Genomic DNA, 24,221 nt, shown 5'->3' on the forward strand with positions numbered 1-24,221 from the left:
CGGCTAGAATACTGTGTCACCGTCTAGGATACTGTGTTCACCGGCAAGGATACTGTGTTCACCGTCTAGGATACTGTGTCCACCGTCTAGGATACTGTGTCCATCGTCTAGGATACTGTGTTCACCGTCTAGGATACTGTGTCACCGTCTAGGATACTGTGTCCATCGTCTAGGATACTGTGTTCACCGTCTAGGATACTGTGTCACCGTCTAGGATACTGTGTCCACCGGCTAGGATACTGTGTTCACCGGCAAGGATACTGTGTCACCGGCTAGGATACTGTGTCACCGTCTAGGATACTGTGTTCACCGTCTAGGATACTGTGTTCACCGGCTAGGACACTGTGTCACCGTCTAGGATACTGTGTCACCGGCTAGGATACTGTGTCCACCGTCCAGGATACTGTGTCACCGTCTAGGATACTGTGTCACCGTCTAGGATACTGTGTCCACCGGCTAGGATACTGTGTCCACCGTCCAGGATACTGTGTCACCGTCTAGGATACTGTGTCACCGTCTAGGATACTGTGTCCACCGGCTAGGATACTGTGTTCACCGGCTAGGATACTGTGTCCACCGGCTAGGATACTGTGTTCACCGTCTAGGATACTGTGTCCACCGGCTAGGATACTGTGTTCACCGTCTAGGATACTGTGTCCACCGTCTAGGATACTGTGTCCACCGTCTAGGATACTGTGTCCACCGGCTAGGATACTGTGTTCACCGTCTAGGATACTGTGTCCACCGTCTAGGATACTGTGTCACCGTCTAGGATACTGTGTTCACCGGCTAGGATACTGTGTCACCGGCTAGGATACTGTGTTCACCGTCCAGGACACTGTGTCACCGTCTAGGATACTGTGTTCACCGTCTAGGATACTGTGTCACCGTCTAGGATACTGTGTTCACCGGCTAGGATACTGTGTCCACCGGCTAGGATACTGTGTCCACCGGCTAGGATACTGTGTCCACCGTGTAGGATACTGTGTCACCGTCTAGGATACTGTGTTCACCGTCTAGGATACTGTGTCCACCGGCTAGGATACTGTGTCCACCGTGTAGGATACTGTGTCCACCGGCTAGGATACTGTGTCCACCGTGTAGGATACTGTGTCACCGTCTAGGATACTGTGTTCACCGTCTAGGATACTGTGTCCACCGGCTAGGATACTGTGTCCACCGGCTAGGATACTGTGTCCACCGTGTAGGATACTGTGTCCACCGTGTAGGATACTGTGTCCACCGTCTAGGATACTGTGTCCACCGTGTAGGATACTGTGTCCACCGTGTAGGATACTGTGTTCACCGGCTAGGATACTGTGTCCACCGGCTAGGATACTGTGTCACCGTCTAGGATACTGTGTTCACCGTCTAGGATACTGTGTCCACCGTCTAGGATACTGTGTCCACCGGCTAGGATACTGTGTCACCGTCTAGGATACTGTGTCCACCGTCTAGGATACTGTGTCCACCGTCTAGGATACTGTGTCCACCGTCTAGGATACTGTGTCCACCGTCTAGGATACTGTGTCACCGGCAAGGATACTGTGTCACCGTCTAGGATACTGTGTCCACCGTCTAGGATACTGTGTTCACCGTCTAGGATACTGTGTCCACCGTCTAGGATACTGTGTCACCGTCTAGGATACTGTGTCCACCGTCTAGGATACTGTGTCACCGTCTAGGATACTGTGTCCACCGTCCAGGATTAGCACATCAGAGTTTTGTGTGGCCCGCGCGCCGGTACACGGCTGCTCACTCTACTAGCTGGTGTACACACTTCCGTATATACCATGTTATTAAAGTGTACCCAGCTGTTTGGTGTATGTATACCGAGTTAACTTTAAACCGGGATTATGTCCACGACTAATTTGTTCATGTATTTCATTAGTAATTGTGGTGGTCTTAATAACCCTCCAGACGCTGATAGGCATTAAGCCACCACCAAAACGTAACGAACTCAACCAGTAAATTATTTATTTTATTTATTTATATACAAGAAGGTACATAGGATTGAAAGAGTACATAACATTGAAGTTCTTACATTCTTGCGCCAACAACCAAACAAGGATCAAGTTTCCACTATGAGGTAAGGCTGTTTCAAGAATAAAGAGTAAGTATAAGAAGCTGCTTCCAAAGAAAGTAATTGTGAAAAGAAGGCAGGGTACTCTCAACGAAACATATATACTCTATTATACTAACCAAGATAATAAATAGATAATATAGTCTACTAGGAAGACATTGTAATCAAACATTTTTAATAAAACATAAAACATGTAAATAAAACATTTAAAGCATTAATAAGTCATTTTAATAAAAAAAAAGCATCTTGAAAATTTCGCTCTCGGTTAACAGAATCAAAGAACATTAATTATAATTAAATTAATTCAACAGTTCCTTCTCATCAATAGAAATTATCCATGCAAATATGTTCAGAGCATCACAATATAAGGTAAATGACTCTGGCAACTATTCAGTCTCTGTATCTATCCCCAACAACTAATTCAGACGTTACTGATGCTCTCGTCATGTACTAATAGAAGCAACTGTAGTAGACATTGGGCTATTCGTCCCCACCCAAACTTGTATCCAGTCTTCTTCTTCAGAATTAAAGGAAGCAAACAATCTAAAACACCCAACTAAACAAAGCAAGTGTCTTAGCACCAGCCTTTGCATTACTCTAACAAAAATAAAGATCTGAGCCTTTGCTGCTATTCCTTAGAGAGCCAGTTTAAAGTAATCGTGGTGCGTAAAAGTGATCACACTGGTCTCAACTATTTACTAATATCAACCTAACCCATATTATCAATAATATTAGAGAAATGTGATGTGTAACCAACGTATTTTATTATGTATTAAATGTGTATTAATTTATTTATTTTTTTATTTATTTATTTATGCATATACAAGAAGGTACATTGGGAATGTGAGGATACATAATATGGTAATTACAGTCTTGTAAAGCCACTAGTATGCGCAGCGTTTCGGGCAGGTCCTTAATCTAAGAAAATTTTAAGTAGGTAAATACTTGCAAAATTTATAAAAAAAATGATAACAGTTACATGGCAAGAAAAAAATGATGAGAGAAAATTGTAGGTACAGTATATTAAAGCACATAGGTAGCTAAGATTGATTGCAATGACAGCTTGAATGGTAGTTGACAAAAATTGGTAGGCACAATACAGCATATGGCTAGTACATAAAAGAAGACAGCAATGAACACAATGATAAGGTTGTTTGGGTTAAATACATAAAAATTAGGAGATTGGGTAACACTAGGTACAGAGCAAATTTAAAGCTCAGTGTAGGAAACCAAGAAGATGACATTAGGTACTTTTTGGTTTTGCTTTCAAATAAGGCAAAAGTTTTACAGTTTTTCAATTCACTAGGGAGTGAGTTCCATAGACTGGGTCCCTTAATTTGCATAGAGTGTTTACACAGATTAAGTTTGACCCTGGGGATATCAAAGAGATATTTATTTCTGGTGTGGTGATAATGGGTCCTATTACATCTGTCCAGGGAGAGTTTCAGAGCATGGTTTGCATTTAAGAACAGGGTTTTGTAAATATAGTTGACACAAGAGAATGTGTGGAGGGAGTTAATATTTAGCAAGTTTAGGGATTTAAACAAGGGAGCTGAGTGTTGTCTGAAAGCAGAGTTAGTTATTATTCTGATAGCAGATTTTTGCTGTGTGATGATGGGCTTAAGGTGGTTTGCAGTGGTAGACCCCCATGCACAGATACCATAATTAAGATAGGGGTAGATTAGTGCATAATATAGTGAGAGGAGAGCAGAGTTAGGAACATAATATCTGATTTTGGAGAGTATACCAACTGTCTTAGAGACTTTCTTAGTTATGAGTTGAATGTGGGTGCTGAAGTTGAGTCTCTTGTCTAGGAATAGGCCAAGAAACTTGCCATCATTTTTATTACTAATGTTAATGTTGTCTATCTGTAGCTGAATTGCATTTGATGATTTGCTTCCAAATAAGATGTAGTAAGTCTTTTCGATGTTTAATGTTAGTTTGTTCGTTGACATCCATAAGTGGACTTTTTTTAATTCATTATTCACAACATTATTTAGTGTATGTGGGTTGAGGTCTGAATAGATAAGGGTAGTATCGTCAGCAAACAGTATAGGTTTGAGAATATTAGAGACATTAGGCAGATCGTTTATATATATAAGAAATAGAAGAGGTCCTAAGATACTGCCCTGTGGCACTCCAACGGTAATTGGTAGAGTGGAAGAAGTTGTATCATTGATGGTTACATATTGGTGTCTGTCACTAAGATAGGATCGGATGTAGTCAAGGGCAAGGCCTCGGATTCCATAATGCTGGAGTTTAAGTAAGAGGTAGTTGTGATTAACAGTATCAAAGGCTTTTCTTAGGTCAATGAAGAGTCCAATAGGAAACTCATTTTTGTCAAGGGCTGAGTAGATAACGTCAAGGAGACTAATGATTGCATAGTTGGTGCTCTTTTGGGACCGGAAGCCAAACTGGCAGGGGCTGAGTATGTCGAATTTTACGAGATAGGAGTAGAGCTGTTTGTAATTGTTTCAAATATTTTTGATAGAATGGGTAGATTTGATATTGGTCTATAATTGTTAATGTGTTGAACCGATGTTACAAGTTGTCGCTAGTTAACTTTAATACCATTTGCTTCACCATCACTCTCCTCCAGTTTATGACATTTCCTTTATAGCAGTCTTCAACTCCAGCAAACAATCAACTAAGAGTGTGTACTCTTTCTCAACCGTGATCATAGCATCAATTATCGACTCGGGGGTCAAAGACTTCTCATTCATACTCAGACTATTTATTTTGTTTGTGTGTTCTACTAAAGCTTTAGCTTCAGGAATCATCATTTTGTGTTGAAGGTCGTCCAAATCCTTCTTGCACTTCTTAATGTCTGCTTCTAGCTTTTGTATTTGTTCTAGGAAATTATCGTACGTTTTCTTGTCACAAGCATCAAGTAGATCCTGAGGCATTTGAAGAACATACTTCTTTACTGAAATATCATGTCTTTCTTCGCTGTGAGAGCATTTATCACAGGCACCATTAATAGCAAGTTTTTTGCAATCTTTCATAGTTCTTTCATTCATCAGAGCAGTACCAATTCCGATAAGAGCGCCAGTGGCTACGCCAGTTGCTGCACCAGCCGCTATGCCCTAAGGACCCCCTACAGTTCCTACCTCCGCCCCTAGTTGGGCGCCGCTAACCGCCATGGCCGCCCCAGCAGCAATACCCGATGCTATAGCACCAAGATTAGACGGGTCTTCACAATAATCCAAGCATGTTTGCATGCAGTCGTCACAATTATGTGCGTGATGGCCTTTCATTACGGATTTCTTTTTTATTGTTGCCTTCCCTTGAGTTTTTGTCCGTATGAATGAATCTTTTTCATCTGATATTTCCCTTAGATTTTCTGTGATATTCTTTTTCTTCTTCTTCAGTTCGGCAATGTTCACAACAATACTTTTCACCTTGCGTTCTGTTCCCTTGAGGAGTTCTTTTTCTAGTAGAAGGTCTCTCGTTTGCTTAAGATTTACCGGAAGAGATTTTTGTAACTCTTCAAAAAACTTGGTATATTCTCTTTGCATCCAATTCCATCTATACCTAAGATGCTCATAAAGGCCCGTGTCGGAGGCGTCAACATTAGGCGACTCAAAGAGGGACCCGTTATCAAGATGGTACGAGTTAACAAACTGGACTCCCGCACGCTTCACAACCTCAACAACTGCCGAAGATTTTTTTGAAGCAAATGTTGCCAAAAGCTGTGTTATAATGCTAATATTACCTCCCAAAACTGAGGTAAATTCTTCTAACACTTTTATCTGGTCTTTCACTATCCTGTTTTGAGTTGCCTGAGCTACTAAAGCGACGCAGTTAAGTTCATCTATACCATAATCACTTGTCACGAAGTGAGTCAGTCTCTCCAGGAGCACACTGTCATAGCCTTCTCTGGTGTCAGAAAACCCAGGCGTATCTATCAACATATAATTACCAGATACCGCCATTCCTGCTTGATAGTAGACAATATAGGCAGTAATATACTCTGTCTGACTCTCCACATGTGTGAGATAAGATGTTTCAACTTGATCTTTCAACTGGAACCTATAGTTATCCTCAAATTTGACACCAAACAGATGGTTGATCATGGCGTCGATAACTCGGGTCTTGCCGGCGCCTGTTTGTCCCAGCAGGAGAACCGACTTGATGGGTCTCTTGTTCATAGGTCCTATAGACATTACTTGTATCTTCTTTTCTTGATCCTGACGTACACATGAAGGTCTCATCTCATAGACTGTCAGTCCTTCCGTCTCGCTCACTATTGGGCATTGTCTGGACATCTTCATCTTGAGAGCCGCCATCCTGGAGCAGTAATCTGTAAAACATGAATCATGAAAGTCTTTAAATACATGGCAGATTAAATAAGCCTAGAGCGTGATAGACTTTTATTCAACAGGCTTCACTAATTTCTCTGGTGAAATAAAATTTTAGACACAAAGAATTGTTTGTATAAATAGACGAGGATACAATAATATTATAACACCCAGGAAAATCCTCTCCATATGTACCTCTTTACTCCAATTCCCTCCATCTCTACTTCCCTTCCCTTCTCTTCCTCGTTCTTGCTCCCTTGTCTTCAGGTTAGTGAGATGGAGTCACGTCGTGACCTAACCGCCTGCAACAAACAGTCGCTGACCAGTCATCATGCTGCACACATCTTAGTGGTTACCTCGTGTACATGTGCCTCAAAGGTACTCGATACCACCTGTTTCCTTTCACCTTATGCATCCTTTCATTTCTTTCCTTCCTCCCTTGTCTGTGTGTGCAGGGAACCACATTAGTGGAGGGAGCCACATTGGTGCAGGGAGCCACATTGGTGGAGGGAGCCACATTGGTGGAGGGAACCACATTGGTGGAGGGAACCACATTGGTGGAGGGAACCACATTGGTGGAGGGAACCACATTGGTGGAGGGAACCACATTGGTGGAGGGAACCACATTGGTGGAGGGAACCACATTAGTGGAGGGAACCACATTAGTGGAGGGCAATCGTGTGCGGCTTCCCCTCTCACGCATGGAGCCAGATAGAAGACAACTGCTATAGATAGGCACAGATAGTAATAGTAGACTCTCCGTACTGCGTCCCGGTCAGGGGGTAGCAGTTGACTCAAATGAAAGCCCCACAATGTGCCACAGAGTCAGGGCCGAAGTCCTCCACAACGATGCGTGCACCAAACAAGATCTCATAAGGTCATCTAAACAGTCGCCAAACTGACTCCCATCCACGATGGTCAAGCAGGTGTGGACACTGTGCTCTGCTTCACCAGCGAGGAGGACCTCGCTGCTGGACACTGAAGGAGAGCTGTGCCAAGCCTCAACAACCCAAGACGGTTCCGTGCTGCAAGAAGATGGGACAAAGAATTGTGAGATGAACTTACCAACGTTGAGGAACCTGACGTGACTACCAGCCTGGGTGTGACCAGGGCTGGTAGTGACCACCACCTGTTAACTACCAGCCTGGGTGTGACCAGGGCTGGTAGTGACCACCACCTGTTAACTACCAGCCTGGGTGTGACCAGGGCTGGTAGTGACCACCACCTGTTAACTACCAGCCTGGGTGTGACCAGGGCTGGTAGTGACCACCACCTGTTAACTACCAGCCCTGGGTGTGACCAGGGCTGGTAGTGACCACCACCTGTTAACTACCAGCCTGGGTGTGACCAGGGCTGGTAGTGACCACCACCTGTTAACTACCAGCCCTGGGTGTGACAAGGGCTGGTAGTCACCACTACCTGTTAACTACCCGAGTTGGTAGTCACCACCACCTGTTAACTACCCGGGCTGGTAGTGACCACCACCTGTTAACTACCCGGGCTGGTAGTGACCACCACCTGTTAACTACCTGGGCTGGTAGTGACCACCACCTGTTAACTACCCGGGCTGATAGTGATCACCACCTGTTAACTACCCGGGCTGGTAGTGACCACCACCTGTTAACTACCCGGGTTGGTAGTCACCACCACCTGTTAACTACCCGGGTTGGTAGTCACCACCACCTGTTAACTACCCGGGCTGGTAGTGACCACCACCTGTTAACTACCCGGGCTGGTAGTCACCACCACCTGTTAACTACCCGGGCTGGTAGTGACCACCACCTGTTAACTACCCGGGTTGGTAGTCACCACCACCTGTTAACTACCCGGGCTGGTAGTGACCACCACCTGTTAACTACCCGGGTTGGTAGTCACCACCACCTGTTAACTACCCGGGTTGGTAGTCACCACCACCTGTTAACTACCCGGGCTGGTAGTGACCACCACCTGTTAACTACCCGGGCTGGTAGTCACCACCACCTGTTAACTACCCGGGCTGGTAGTGACCACCACCTGTTAACTACCCGGGTTGGTAGTCACCACCACCTGTTAACTACCCGGGCTGGTAGTGACCACCACCTGTTAACTACCCGGGCTGGTAGTGACCACCACCTGTTAACTACCAGGGCTGGTAGTGACCACCACCTGTTAACTACCAGGGCTGGTAGTGACCACCACCTGTTAACTACCCGGGCTGGTAGTGTTATGATCTCAGGGTACCTGAGAAAAGAGTTTACCCCCCAGAGAGTTATTCTGCAAGACCTGACATCACTAAGCGGTCAAGGAGATATAGGCTTGGAAATGTACATAGCAAACATTCGATTAAATTTGACAAGTAGTTTAAAAACATGGGCAATGAATAAGAATATAAATAAATAACTGGGCCTGAGATGTGGAGGATTCGCTGGAAGTGTGAGGCTCACTTCAGAGAAGCTTGAGCTCACTTGAGCACCAGAAATCGTGAGGGGAAGTCGCGCTCCATTGAGCTTCGGTTAGAGATGAACCCCCTGGTTGATATACCTTCAAGAGGAAGGAAGTGTGCAGACGTTTCAGCTGTGGAGTCAAGTTGGGAACGTTCTGGTCTCGAGCCTTGGACGTTAGTTAGTTAGTTTAGTTCATTTATTATGCACCCCATACCCATCTTGTGGGCGGTAGTGGCAAGGGTTACAGAGGCACATAATAGGCTGCAGGAAGAGTTGTGAAGCCGTCCAGAAACATTTTCGTGGGCAGCCGTGTGTGCGCCCTGGTCAAGCGTCCTCGCAGGAACAATGTTGTGGTAAGCACAGATTTATAATAATAAATTAATAATAAATTTTTATTCAGGTAAGGTACATACATACAAGGTAAGATACAAAAGTTGATGGATTATAGATAGAGCTAGTACATACAATGCCTAAAGCCACTATTAGGCAAAGCGTTTCGGGCAGGAAAAACACTAAGACTAAAACTTAATACTAATTGAGATTGAAGTATAAATTGTGTTGAGAAAAAATAAGAAAAAAATAAAAAAGGGGGGGGGGAACATGGCAGAAAAAAACAAAAATACAATTTGGTCAACAAACAACATTGTTTGTAGTAGACATGGGTTAACATTTAGGGGTGAGGTAGGTTACATTGAGTTAATTAGGTGGTACTTAGTTTTTATCTTACACTGGTTGGGAGAGGTACAGTCTTTAACATAATTGGGAAGGTTAATTCCCGTAGTCTCTCCTCGTAGATCATACCTCTCAGCCCGGGTACTAGTCTGGTGGCAAACCTTTGAACTTTTTCCAGTTTGGTGTTATGCTTGACTCGAGATGGACTCCATGCTGGGGCTGCATACTCCAGGATTGGTCTGACATAGGTGGTATACAAAGTTCTGAATGATTCCTTGCACAAATTAAGTGTCTAAATGGCATTCTTATGTTAGCCAACCTGGCATATGCTGCTGATGTTATTATCTTGATATGGGCTTCAGGGGACAGGTCTGGCGTGATATCAAACCCCAGGTCTTTCTCTCTCTGACTCGTGTAAAATTTCATCTCCCAAATGATTCCTTGTAACTGGCCTCCTGCTCCCTACACCTATCTTCATTACATTACATTTGCTTGAGTTAAACTCTAACAACCATTTGTTCGACCATTCCTTTAGTTTGTCCAGGTCTTCTTGAAGCCTCAAGCAGTCCTCCTCTGTCTTAATCCTTCTCATAATTTTGGCATCGTCAGCAAACATTGAGAGGAATGAGTCTATACCCTCCGGGAGATCGTTCACATATCAGAAACAGGATAGGACCGAGTACAGAGCCCTGTGGGACTCCACTGGTGACTTCACGCCAATCTGAGGTTGTGTATTATCTTATGTTTGTATCACTACATTGGTGACCCAGCGCCATTTAACTAGTTAACAGCGATTGCCTGTAGTTGGTCATGTGCCCAGCAGCCGTAGCAAGTGTTTATTGATAGGATAGGCAAATTTTATTGAAGCAGAAAGTTTAAATAAGAGAGTAAAGATGGAGGAATGTCCTGGAGGGCGGAGCAACACCCATCCCCTCCAAACGCTTGTGGGTGACTGAGGAGTCCTAGTTCCTAGCGGAGTAGCTGCCTCACGATGGAGGATCCGCTCAGTGGGAGGCGGAGGATGGACTCGTCCTGGATGGGGGAGTCCATACTCACGGCGTTCGGGAAGCAGGGAGATGTCAGGTCAAACATTTATTGTATGTAGTTCATTTCAACTATATGTTTGTGGAGGAACATTTTTTATTGGCATATCGATGGGTTGCAGGTTTGTTCTGAAGAAAGAGTTGATGGGAGTACTCTGAGGCCAGAGGAGAAGTTAATGAATGGAACTTCAAGGCCGTAGGAGTGGATATTGAACCCCTGTGGAAGAGCAGACCCCCATAGTGAGGAAGTGGATCTCAAACAGTGGGAAGAGGAGCAATGAAGGAAGATTCACGTGCTTCTGTGTGATACCAGTGGTGAAGCATCATTGTTGTTAAGGAAGACTTCATAGTGTAGCAGCCGGAAGAGCTGTGGAGGACTCTGGTAGACAATTCTAAGAGGACCTGAAGAAGTTCGGGTTGGAGAGCCTCTGATGGTAGAGGAAAGGTTCTTAGTGATTACTTATGGAAAGTTGATAGAGTGTTTGAGTGTCATTGGTGTGCAAGACACAGTGGAAGGTGGGTGAATGGCCATTTTTTTCATCAAGGAACATTTATATTAATGTTTATAGTGTTACAGCCGTGGACTGGATTTCCTTGGGTATATAAAATATGTTCTAGGGTTGATAGTGCCTTATTGTATTGCAAGATTTAGACCCCCAAGTGAGGTTAATAGCATAGGTGGTGAGCCAGGAGTTGAGCTGCCACTTGAAGTAACAAGCTGATAGAGTCCTGATGGGATTGGATGCAACCTGATTGCAATAGCATAGAGTGTTGGAGTTATTACTGTATTTTCTATATGTTCTCTGTATATTAAATGTTTATAACCAGCAGGTGTTTGCCCTTGTCCTAGTGAGGCTTCCCAGAAAGTAGAAGAGAGAGAGAGAGAGAGAGAGAGAGAGAGAGAGAGAGAGAGAGAGAGAGAGAGAGAGAGAGAGAGAGAGAGAGAGAGAGAGAGAGAGAGAGAGAGAGAGAGAGAGAGAGAGAGAGAGAGAGAGAGAGAGAGAGAGAGAGAGAGAGAGAGAGAGAGAGAGAGAGAGAGAGAGAGAGAGAGAGAGAGAGAGAGAGAGAGAGAGAGAACAGCTGTGGACAGGGTGGTATAGAATTACAATCCAATAAAAGGGGATTGAGGAGGTCATACCAAATAAGGAGAGAGTGGGGAGTCACAGTAGCTCGAGTTGGGTGTGTGTACATGTGACAATGGGGATAGTGTTGGAGCCGCACCCCCTGAATGAGTGACATAGAACCCCTCTCCGAGAGCTGGAAGCATACAGGGTGATCTCCTGATCAAAGTATAAGCACTCTACGGGTTTTGGTTGGTTGTAAGGTAGGGACGTACACACTCGACCCGGGCTGGTAGTGATCACCACCTGTTAACTGCCTGGGCTGGTAGTGACCACCACCTGTTAACTGCCTGGGCTGGTAGTGACCACCACCTGTTAACTGCCTGGGCTGGTAGTGACCACCACCTGTTAACTACCTGGGCTGGTAGTGATCACCACCTGTTAACTGCCTGGGCTGGTAGTGACCACCACCTGTTAACTGCCTGGGCTGGTAGTGACCACCACCTGTTAACTGCCTGGGCTGGTAGTGACCACCACCTGTTAACTGCCTGGGCTGGTAGTGACCACCACCTGTTAACTGCCTGGGCTGGTAGTGACCACCACCTGTTAACTGCCTGGGCTGGTAGTGACCACCACCTGTTAACTGCCTGGGCTGGTAGTGATCACCACCTGTTAACTGCCTGGGCTGGTAGAGACCACTACTTGTTAACTTGTTATACACTAATCTATCCCTATCTTAATTATGGTATCTGTGCATGGGGTTCAACCACTGCAAACCACCTCAAGTCCATCATCACCCAGCAAAAATCTGCTATCAGAATAATAACAAATTCTGCTTTCAGACAACACTCAGCCCCCTTGTTTAACTCCCTAAACATGCTAAACATAATCTCACTCCAAAAATTCTCTTGTGTCAATTACATTTCAAAATCCTGTTCTTAAATGCAAATCCTTGTCTGAAACTCTTCCTGGACAGATGTAATAGGACCCATTATCACCACACCAGAAATAAATATCTCTTTGATATCCCAAGAGTCAAACTTAATCTGTGTAAAAACTCTATGCAAATAAAGGGACCCAGTCTATGGAACTCTCTCCCTACTGAATTGAAAAGCTGTCCAACTTATACATCATTCAAAAACAATACTAAAAAGTACCTAATTTCATCTTCATAGTTTTTTACCTTTTGCTTTAAAATTGCACTGTATGTATTGCTACCCAATCTCCCAATCTTTATGTACCCAATCTGAACATCTTTACCATTGTGATCATTGCTGTCTTATATGTGCTGTCAATCTGCTGTATGGTGTCTATTAATCTTGTTTAAATTACCAATCAAGTTGTCAATGTAATCAATCAGAGCTTTAATATACCAATGTGCTTTAATGTACTTACTAATCTCTCTCATCTCATTTTTTCTTGCAATGTATCCGTTATCATTTTATTAATTCTGCTAGAATTTACCTACTTAAAATTATCTGTTAGATTAAGGACCTGCCCGAAACGCTGCGCGTACTAGTGGCTTTACAAGAGTGTAAATACTGTACTGTGCTATGTATTCTCTCTAACTCAATGTACCTTCTTGTACATAAATAAATAAATAAAAAATAACTACCCGGGCTGGTAGCCACCACCACCTGTTAACTACCCGGGCTGGTAGCCACCACCACCTGTTAACTACCCGGGCTGGTAGCCACCACCACCTGTTAACTACCCGGGCTGGTAGCCACCACCACCTGTTAACTACCCGGGCTGGTAGCCACCACCACCTGTTAACTACCCGGGCTGGTAGCCACCACCACCTGTTAACTACCCGGGCTGGTAGCCACCACCACCTGTTAACTACCCGGGCTGGTAGCCACCACCACCTGTTAACTACCCGGGCTGGTAGCCACCACCACCTGTTAACTACCCGGGCTGGTAGCCACCACCACCTGTTAACTACCCGGGCTGATAGTGACCACCACCTGTTAACTACCCGGGCTGGTAGTGACCACCACCTGTTAACTACCTGGGCTGGTAGCCACCACCACCTGTTAACTACCCGGGCTGGTAGCCACCACCACCTGTTAACTACCCGGGCTGGTAGCCACCACCACCTGTTAACTACCCGGGCTGGTAGCCACCACCACCTGTTAACTACCCGGGCTGGTAGTGACCACCACCTGTTAACTACCCGGGCTGGTAGCCACCACCACCTGTTAACTACCCGGGCTGGTAGCCACCACCACCTGTTAACTACCCGGGCTGGTAGCCACCACCACCTGTTAACTACCCGGGCTGGTAGCCACCACCACCTGTTAACTACCCGGGCTGGTAGCCACCACCACCTGTTAACTACCCGGGCTGGTAGCCACCACCACCTGTTAACTACCCGGGCTGGTAGCCACCACCACCTGTTAACTACCCGGGCTGGTAGCCACCACCACCTGTTAACTACCCGGGCTGGTAGCCACCACCACCTGTTAACTACCTGGGCTGGTAGCCACCACCACCTGTTAACTACCCGGGCTGGTAGCCACCACCACCTGTTAACTACCCGGGCTGGTAGCCACCACCACCTGTTAACTACCCGGGCTGGTAGCCACCACCACCTGTTAACTACCCGGGCTGGTAGCCACCACCACCTGTTAACTACCCGGGCTGGTAGCCACCACCACCTGTTAACTACCCGGGCTGGTAGCCACCACCACCTGTTAACTACCCGGGCTGGTAGCCACCACCACCTGTTAACTACCCGGGCTGGTAGCCACCACCACCTGTTAACTACCCGGGCTGATAGTGACCACCACCTGTTAACTACCCGGGCTGGTAGTGACCACCACCTGTTAACTACCTGGGCTGGTAGCCACCACCACCTGTTAACTACCCGGGCTGGTAGCCACCACCACCTGTTAACTACCCGGGCTGGTAGCCACCACCACCTGTTAACTACCCGGGCTGGTAGCCACCACCACCTGTTAACTACCCGGGCTGGTAGTGACCACCACCTGTTAACTACCCGGGCTGGTAGTGACCACCACCTGTTAACTACCCGGGCTGGTAGCCACCACCACCTGTTAACTACCCGGGCTGGTAGCCACCACCACCTGTTAACTACCCGGGCTGGTAGCCACCACCACCTGTTAACTACCCGGGCTGGTAGCCACCACCACCTGTTAACTACCCGGGCTGGTAGTGACCACCACCTGTTAACTACCCGGGCTGGTAGTGACCACCACCTGTTAACTACCTGGGCTGGTAGCCACCACCACCTGTTAACTACCCGGGCTGGTAGCCACCACCACCTGTTAACTACCCGGGCTGGTAGGCACCACCACCTGTTTAACTACCCGGGCTAGGATATTGACCACCACCTGGTTAACTACCCGGGCTGGTAGTGACCACCACCTGTTAACTACACCGGGCTTGGTAGTGCCACCCACCTACCTGTTTAACCTACCCGGGCTGGTAGCCACCCCCACCCTGTTAACTACCCGGGCTGGTAGCCCCCACCACCTCGTTAAACTACCCACTGGCTGGTAGCCACCACCACCTGTCTAACTACCCGGGCTGGGTAGGCCACCACCACCTGTTAACTACCCGGGGCTGGTAGCCACCACCACCTGTTAACTTACCCTGGCTGGTAGGCCACCACCACCTGTTACTACCCGGGGCTTGGTAGCCACCACCACCGGTTAACTACCGGGGCTGGTATGCCCCACCACCTGTTAGCACTACCCTGGGCTGGTAGCCCCACCACCCTGGTTATACTACCCGGGCTGGTAGCCACCACACCACCTGTTAACTAACCCGGGCTGGTAGCCACCACCACCTGTTAACTACCACGGGCTGAGTAGCCTGACCACCACCTGTTAACTACCACCGCGGGCTGGTAGTGATCCACAACCTAACCTACCTGGGCTGTAGACTACCACACACGGCTGTTAACTACCCGGGCGGTAGCCACCACCACCTGTAACTACCCGGAGCTGGGAGCCACCACCACCTGTTAACTACCCGGGCTGGTAGCCCCCACCACCTGTGAACTACCCGGGGCTGGTAGCCACCAACCACCTGTTAACTACCCGGGCTGGTAGACCACCACCTGTTAACTACCCGGGCTGGTAGACCACACCTGTTAACTACCCGGGCTGGTAGCCACCACCACCTGTTAACTACCCGGGCTGGTAGCCACCACCACCTGTTAACTACCCGGGCTGGTAGCCACCACCACCTGTTAACTACCCGGGCTGGTAGCCACCACCACCTGTTAACTACCCGGGCTGGTAGCCACCACCACCTGTTAACTACCCGGGCTGGTAGTGACCACCACCTGTTAACTACCCGGGCTGGTAGCCACCACCACCTGTTAACTACCCGGGCTGGTAGCCACCACCACCTGTTAACTACCCGGGCTGGTAGCACCACCACCTGTTAACTACCCGGGCTGGTAGCCACCACCACCTGTTAACTACCCGGGCTGGTAGACCACCACCTGTTAACTACCCGGGCTGGTAGCCACCACCACCTGTTAACTACCCGGGCTGGTAGCCACCACCACCTGTTAACTACCCGGGCTGGTAGCCACCACCACCTGTTAACTACCCGGGCTGGTAGCCACCACCACCTGTTAACTACCCGGGCTGGTAGCCACCACCACCTGTTAACTACCCGGGCTGGTAGCCACCACCACCTGTTAACTACCCGGGCTGGTAGCCACCACCACCTGTTAACTACCCGGGCTGGTAGCCACCACCACCTGTTAACTACCGGGCTGGTAGCCACCACCACCTGTTAACTACCCGGGCTGGTAGCCACCACCACCTGTTAACTACCCGGGCTGGTAGCCACCACCACCTGTTAACTACCCGGGCTGGTAGCCACCACCACCTGTTAACTACCCGGGCTGGTAGCCACCACCACCTGTTAACTACCCGGGCTGATAGTGACCACCACCTGTTAACTACCCGGGCTGGTAGTGCACCACCACCTGTTAACTACCTGGGCTGGTAGCCACCACCACCTGTTAACTACCCGGGCTGGTAGCCACCACCACCTGTTAACTACCCGGGCTGGGTAGCCACCACCACCTGTTAACTACCCGGGCTGGTAGCCACCACCACCTGTTAACTACCCGGGCTGGTGACCACCACCACCTGTTAACTACCCGGCTGGTAGTGACCACCACCACCTTGTTTAGCTACCCGGGCTGGTTAGTGAACCACCACCGGTTAACTACCCTGCGGCTGGTAGCCACCACCACATGTTAACTACCCGGGTGGTAGCCACACCACCTGTCTTACTACACGGGCTGTAGCCACCCCACCACCTGTTAACTACCCGGCGTGGTAGCCCACCACCACCTGTTAACTACCCGGGCTGGTAGCACCACCACCTGTTAACTAACCGGGCTGGTAGTGACCACCACTGTTACACTACCCGGGTGGTAAGCACCACCAACCGGTTAACTACCGGGCTGGTAGCCACCACCACCTGTTAACTACCGGGCTGGTAGTCACCAACACCTGTTAACTGACCCGGGCTGGTAGCACCAACCACCTGTTAACTAACCGGGCTGGTAGCCACCACCCTGTTAAACTACCCGGGAGGTTGCACCATCCACCTGTTAAAATACCTGGCTGGTAGCCACCACCAACTGTTAACTCACCCGGGCCTGGTAGCCCCACACCGTTAACCTACCTGGGCTGGTAGCACCCAACCTGTTACCCGGGCTGGTAGCCACCACCACCTGTTAACTACCCGGGCTGGTAGCCACCACCACCTGTTAACTACCCGGGCTGGTAGCCACCACCACCTGTTAACTACCCGGGCTGGTAGCCACCACCACCTGTTAACTACCCGGGCTGGTAGGACCACCACCTGTTAACTACCCGGGCTGGTAGTGACCACCACCTGTTAACTACCTGGGCTGGTAGCCACCACCACCTGTTAACTACCCGGGCTGGGTAGCCACCACACACCTGTTAACTACCCGGGCTGGTAGCCTACCACCACCTGTTAACTACCCGGGCTGGTAGCCACCACCACCTGTTAACTACCCGGGCTGGTAGTCCACCACCACCTGTTAACTACCCGGGCTGGTTAGTGACCACACAACTGTTAACTACCCGGGCTGGTAGCCACCACCCCTGTTAACTACCCGGGCTGGTAGCCACCACCACCTGTTTAACTACCCGGGCTGGTAGCCACCACCACCTGTTAACTACCCGGGCTGGTAGCCACCACCACCTGTTAACTAACCCGGGCTGGTCAGTGCCACCACCACCTGGTTAAACTACCCGGGCTGGTTAGTGACCACCACCTGTTAACTACCAGGCTGGTAGACACCACCAACCTGTTAACTCCCCGGCTGGTAGCCACACCACCACTGTTAACTACCGGGCTGTAGTGACCACCCTGTTAACTACCCGGGCTGGTAGTGCACCACCACCTCGTTAACTTACCCGGGCTGGTAGTGCCACCACCACTCCTGTTAACTACCCGGGCTGGTAGTGCGACCACCAACCTGTTACACTACCTCGGGCTGGTTAGCCACCACCCACCTGTTAACCTACCCGGGCTGATTAGTGACCACCACACTGTTAAACTACCCGGGCTTGGTAGTGACCACCACCTGTTAACTACCCTGGGCTGGGTAGCCTACCACCACCTGTTAACTACCCTGGGCTGGTAGTGCCACCACCACCTGTCGGTAACTACCCGGGCTGGGTAGTCCACCACCACCTGTTAACTACCATGGGCTTGGTAGCACCCACCCACCTGTTAACTACCCGGGCTGGTAGCCACCACCACCTGTTAACTACCCGGGCTGGTAGTGACACCACCACCTGTTAACTACCCTGGGCTGGTAGCCACCACCACCTGTTAACTACCGGCTGGTATGACCACCACCTGTTAGACTACCCGGCTGGTAGCCACCACCACCTGTTAACTACCCGGGCTGGTAGTCACCACCACCTGTTAACTACCCGGGCTGGTAGGCCACCACCACCTGTTAACTACCCGGGGCTGGTAGCCACCACCACCTGTTAACTACCCGGGCTGGTAGCCACCCACCTGTTAACTACCCGGGCTGGTAGCCACCACCACCTGTTAACTACCCTGGGCTGTAGTGACCACCACCTGTTAACTACCTGGGCTGGGTAGCCACCACCACCTGTTAACTACCCGGCTGGTAGCCACCACCACCTGTTAACTACCGGGCTGGTAGCCACCACCACCTGTTTAACTACCCGGGCTGGTAGCCACCACCACCTGTTAACTACCCGGGCTGGTAGCCACCACCACCTGTTAACTACCCGGGCTGGTAGACCACCACCTGTTAACTACCCGGGCTGGTAGCCACCACCACCTGTTAACTACCCGGGCTGGTAGCCACCACCACCTGTTAACTACCCGGGCTGGTAGTGACCACCACCTGTTAACTACCCGGGCTGGTAGTGACCACCACCTGTTAACTACCCGGGCTGGTAGCCACCACCACCTGTTAACTACCCGGGCTGGTAGCCACCACCACCTGTTAACTACCCGGGCTGGTAGCCACCACCACCTGTTAACTACCCGGGCTGGTAGCCACCACCACCTGTTAACTACCCGGGCTGGTAGTGACCACCACCTGTTAACTACCCGGGCTGGTAGTGACCACCACCTGTTAACTACCCGGGCTGGTAGCCACCACCACCTGTTAACTACCCGGGCTGGTAGCCACCACCACCTGTTAACTACCCGGGCTGGTAGTGACCACCACCTGTTAACTACCCGGGCTGGTAGTGACCACCACCTGTTAACTACCCGGGCTGGTAGTGACCACCACCTGTTAACTACCCGGGCTGGTAGTGACCACCACCTGTTAACTACCCGGGCTGGTAGCCACCACCACCTGTTAACTACCCGGGCTGGTAGTGACCACCACCTGTTAACTACCCGGGCTGGTAGTGACCACCACCTGTTAACTACCCGGGCTGGTAGCCACCACCACCTGTTAACTACCTGGGCTGGTAGTGACCACCACCTGTTAACTACCCGGGCTGGTAGTCACCACCACCTGTTAACTACCCGGGCTGGTAGCCACCACCACCTGTTAACTACCCGGGCTGGTAGCCACCACCACCTGTTAACTACCCGGGCTGGTAGCCACCACCACCTGTTAACTACCCGGGCTGGTGCCACCACCACCTGTTAACTACCCGGGCTGGTAGCCACCACCACTGTTAACTACCCGGGCTGGTAGCCACCACCACCTGTTAACTACCCGGGCTGGTAGACCACCACCTGTTAACTACCCGGGCTGGTAGTGACCACCACCTGTTAACTACCCGGGCTGGTAGTGACCACCACCTGTTAACTACCTGGGCTGGTAGCCACCACCACCTGTTAACTACCCGGGCTGGTAGCCACCACCACCTGTTAACTACCCGGGCTGGTAGCCACCACCACCTGTTAACTACCCGGGCTGGTAGCCACCACCACCTGTTAACTACCCGGGCTGGTAGCCACCACCACCTGTTAACTACCCGGGCTGGTAGACCACCACCTGTTAACTACCCGGGCTGGTAGCCACCACCACCTGTTAACTACCCGGGCTGGTAGCCACCACCACCTGTTAACTACCCGGGCTGGTAGCCACCACCACCTGTTAACTACCCGGGCTGGTAGTGACCACCACCTGTTAACTACCGGGCTGGTAGTGACCACCTACCTTTAACTACCTGGGCTGGTAGCCACCACCACCTGTTAACTACCGGGCTGGTAGTGACCACCACCTGTTACTACCGGGCTGGTAGCCACCCACCACCTGTTTAACTACCCGGGCTGGTAGTGACCACACACCTGGTTAACTACCCGTGGCTGGTAGGCCACCACCACCTGTTAACTACCCCGGGGCTGGTAGCCACACCACCTGTTAACTACCCGGCTGGTAGCCACCACCACCTGTTAACTACCCCGGGCTGGTAGCCAACCACCACCTGTTAACTACCCGGGCTGGTAGCACCACCACCTGTTAACTTACCCGGGCTGGTATAGGCCACCACCACCATGTTAAACTACCCGGGCTGGTAGTCACACCACCTGTTAACTACCCGGGCTGGTAGCCACCACCACCTGTTAACTACCGGGCTGGTAGCCACCACCACCTGTTAACTACCCGGGCTGGTAGTTGACCACCACCTGTTAACTACGCTAGGCTGGTAGCCACCACCACCTGTTAAGACTACCCGGGCTGGTAGCCACCACCACCTGTTAACTACCCGGGCTGTAGGACCACCACCTGTTAACTACCCGGGCTGGTAGCCACCACCCACCTGTTAACTACCCGGGCTGGTAGGCCACCACCACCTGTTAACTACCCGGGCTGGTAGTGACCACCACCTGTTAACTACCCGGGCTGGTAGCCACCACACCTGTTACTACCCGGGCTGGTAGTGACCACCACCTGTTAACTACCCGGGCTGGTAGCCACCACCACCTGTTAACTACCCGGGCTGGTAGCCACCACACCTGTTAACTACCCGGCTGGTAGGCCACCACCACCTGTTAACTACCCGGGCTGGTAGCCACCACCACCTGTTAACTACCGCGGGCTGGTAGTGACCACCACCTGTTAACTACCCGGGCTGGTAGCCACCACCACCTGTTAACTACCCTGGGCTGGTAGCCGACCACCACCTGTTAACTACCCGGGCTGGTAGTGACCACCCACCTGTTAACTACCCGGGCTGGTAGCCACCACCACCTGTTAACTACCCGGGCTGGTAGGCCACCACCACCTGTTAACTACCCGGGCTGGTAGCCACCACCACCTGTTTAACTACCCGGGCTGGTAGGCCACCACCACCTGTTAACTACCCGGGCTGGTAGCCACCACCACCTGTTAACTACCCGGGCTGGTAGCACCACCACCACCTGTTAACTACCCGGGCTGGTAAGCCACCACCACCTGTTAACTACCCGGGCTGGTAGTGCCACCACCACCTGTTAACTACCCGGGCTGGTAGTGACCACCACCTGTTAACTACCTGGGCTGGTAGCCACCACCACCTGTTAACTACCCGGGCTGGTAGCCACCACCACCTGTTAACTACCCGGGCTGGTAGCCACCACCACCTGTTAACTACCCGGGCTGGTAGCCACCACCACCTGTTAACTACCCGGGCTGGTAGTGACCACCACCTGTTAACTACCGGGCTGGTAGTGACCACCACCTGTTAACTACCCGGGCTGGTAGCCACCACCACCTGTTAACTACCCGGGCTGGTAGCCACCACACCTGTTAACTACCCGGGCTGGTAGCCACCACCACCTGTTAACTACCCGGGCTGGTAGCCACCACCACCTGTTAACTACCCGGGCTGGTAGTGACCACCACCTGTTAACTACCCGGGCTGGTAGTGACCACCACCTGTTAACTACGGGCTGGTAGCCACCACCACCTGTTAACTACCCGGGCTGGTAGCCACCACCACCTGTTAACTACCCGGGCTGGTAGTGACCACCACCTGTTAACTACCCGGGCTGGTAGACCACCACCTGTTAACTACCCGGGCTGGTAGTGACCACCACCTGTTAACTACCGGGCTGGTAGTGACCACCACCTGTTAACTACCCGGGCTGGTAGCCACCACCACCTGTTAACTACCCGGGCTGGTAGTGACCACCACCTGTTAACTACCCGGGCTGGTAGTGACCACCACCTGTTAACTACCGGGCTGGTAGCCACCACCACCTGTTAACTACCCGGGCTGGTAGTGACCACCACCTGTTAACTACCCGGGCTGGTAGCCACCACCACCTGTTAACTACCGGGCTGGTAGCCACCACCACCTGTTAACTACCCGGGCTGGTAGTGACCACCACCTGTTAACTACCCGGGCTGGTACCACCACCACCTGTTAACTACCCGGGCTGGTAGCCACCACCACCTGTTAACTACCCGGGCTGGTAGTGACCACCACCTGTTAACTACCCGGGCTGGTAGCCACCACCACCTGTTAACTACCCGGGCTGGTAGTCACCACCACCTGTTAACTACCCGGGCTGGTAGCCACCACCACCTGTTAACTACCCGGGCTGGTAGCCACCACCACCTGTTAACTACCCGGGCTGGTAGCCACCACCACCTGTTAACTACCCGGGCTGGTAGCCACCACCACCTGTTAACTACCCGGGCTGGTAGTGACCACCACCTGTTAACTACCGGGCTGGTAGCCACCACCACCTGTTAACTACCCGGGCTGGTAGCCACCACCACCTGTTAACTACCCGGGCTGGTAGTGACCACCACCTGTTAACTACCCGGGCTGGTAGCCACCACCACCTGTTAACTACCCGGGCTGGTAGCACCACCACCTGTTAACTACCCGGGCTGGTAGACCACCACCTGTTAACTACCCGGGCTGGTAGCCACCACCACCTGTTAACTACCCGGGCTGGTAGCCACCACCACCTGTTAACTACCCGGGCTGGTAGCCACCACCACCTGTTAACTACCCGGCTGGTAGCCACCACCACCTGTTAACTACCCGGGCTGGTAGACCACCACCTGTTAACTACCCGGGCTGGTAGCCACCACCACCTGTTAACTACCGGGCTGGTAGACCACCACCTGTTAACTACCCGGGCTGGTAGCCACCACCACCTGTTAACTACCCGGGCTGGTAGACCACCACCTGTTAACTACCCGGGCTGGTAGACCACCACCTGTTAACTACCCGGGCTGGTAGCCACCACCACCTGTTAACTACCCGGGCTGGTAGCCACCACACCTGTTAACTACCCGGGCTGGTAGCCACCACCACCTGTTAACTACCCGGGCTGGTAGCCACCACCACCTGTTAACTACCCGGGCTGGTAGCACCACCACCTGTTAACTACCCGGGCTGGTAGCCACCACCACCTGTTAACTACCCGGGCTGGTAGCCACCACCACCTGTTAACTACCCGGGCTGGTAGCCACCACCACCTGTTAACTACCCGGGCTGGTAGCCACCACCACCTGTTAACTACCCGGGCTGGTAGCCACCACCACCTGTTAACTACCCGGGCTGGTAGCCACCACCACCTGTTAACTACCCGGGCTGGTAGACCACCACCTGTTAACTACCCGGGCTGGTAGCCACCACCACCTGTTAACTACCCGGGCTGGTAGACCACCACCTGTTAACTACCGGGCTGGTAGCCACCACCACCTGTTAACTACCCGGGCTGGTAGCCACCACCACCTGTTAACTACCCGGGCTGGTAGCCACCACCACCTGTTAACTACCCGGGCTGGTAGCCACCACCACCTGTTAACTACCCGGGCTGGTAGACCACCACCTGTTAACTACCCGGGCTGGTAGCCACCACCACCTGTTAACTACCCGGGCTGGTAGACCACCACCTGTTAACTACCGGGCTGGTAGTGACCACCACCTGTTAACTACCCGGGCTGGTAGCCACCACCACCTGTTAACTACCGGGCTGGTAGCCACCACCACCTGTTAACTACCCGGGCTGGTAGCCACCACCACCTGTTAACTACCCGGGCTGGTAGCCACCACCACCTGTTAACTACCCGGGCTGGTAGTGACCACCACCTGTTAACTACCCGGGCTGGTAGCCACCACCACCTGTTAACTACCCGGGCTGGTAGCCAC

General features: G+C 51.0%; 1 protein-coding gene across 1 annotated transcript in view; it reads right to left on the minus strand.

The window, feature by feature from the left end:
• Positions 1–1,971: 1,971 nt before the first annotated feature.
• LOC138350775 (uncharacterized) overlaps positions 1,972–24,221 on the minus strand; it is a 42,739-nt gene continuing 20,489 nt past the window's right edge. Inside the window, exon 2 of the mRNA XM_069302157.1 lies at positions 1,972–6,386. Within this exon, the coding sequence (XP_069158258.1) occupies positions 5,170–6,372 (1,203 nt within the window). The 5' untranslated portion in view covers positions 6,373–6,386 and the 3' untranslated portion in view covers positions 1,972–5,169. The remainder of the gene's footprint in view (positions 6,387–24,221) is intronic.

Source organism: Procambarus clarkii, chromosome 5, assembly GCF_040958095.1.
Source record: "Procambarus clarkii isolate CNS0578487 chromosome 5, FALCON_Pclarkii_2.0, whole genome shotgun sequence".
NCBI lineage: Eukaryota > Metazoa > Arthropoda > Malacostraca > Decapoda > Cambaridae > Procambarus > Procambarus clarkii.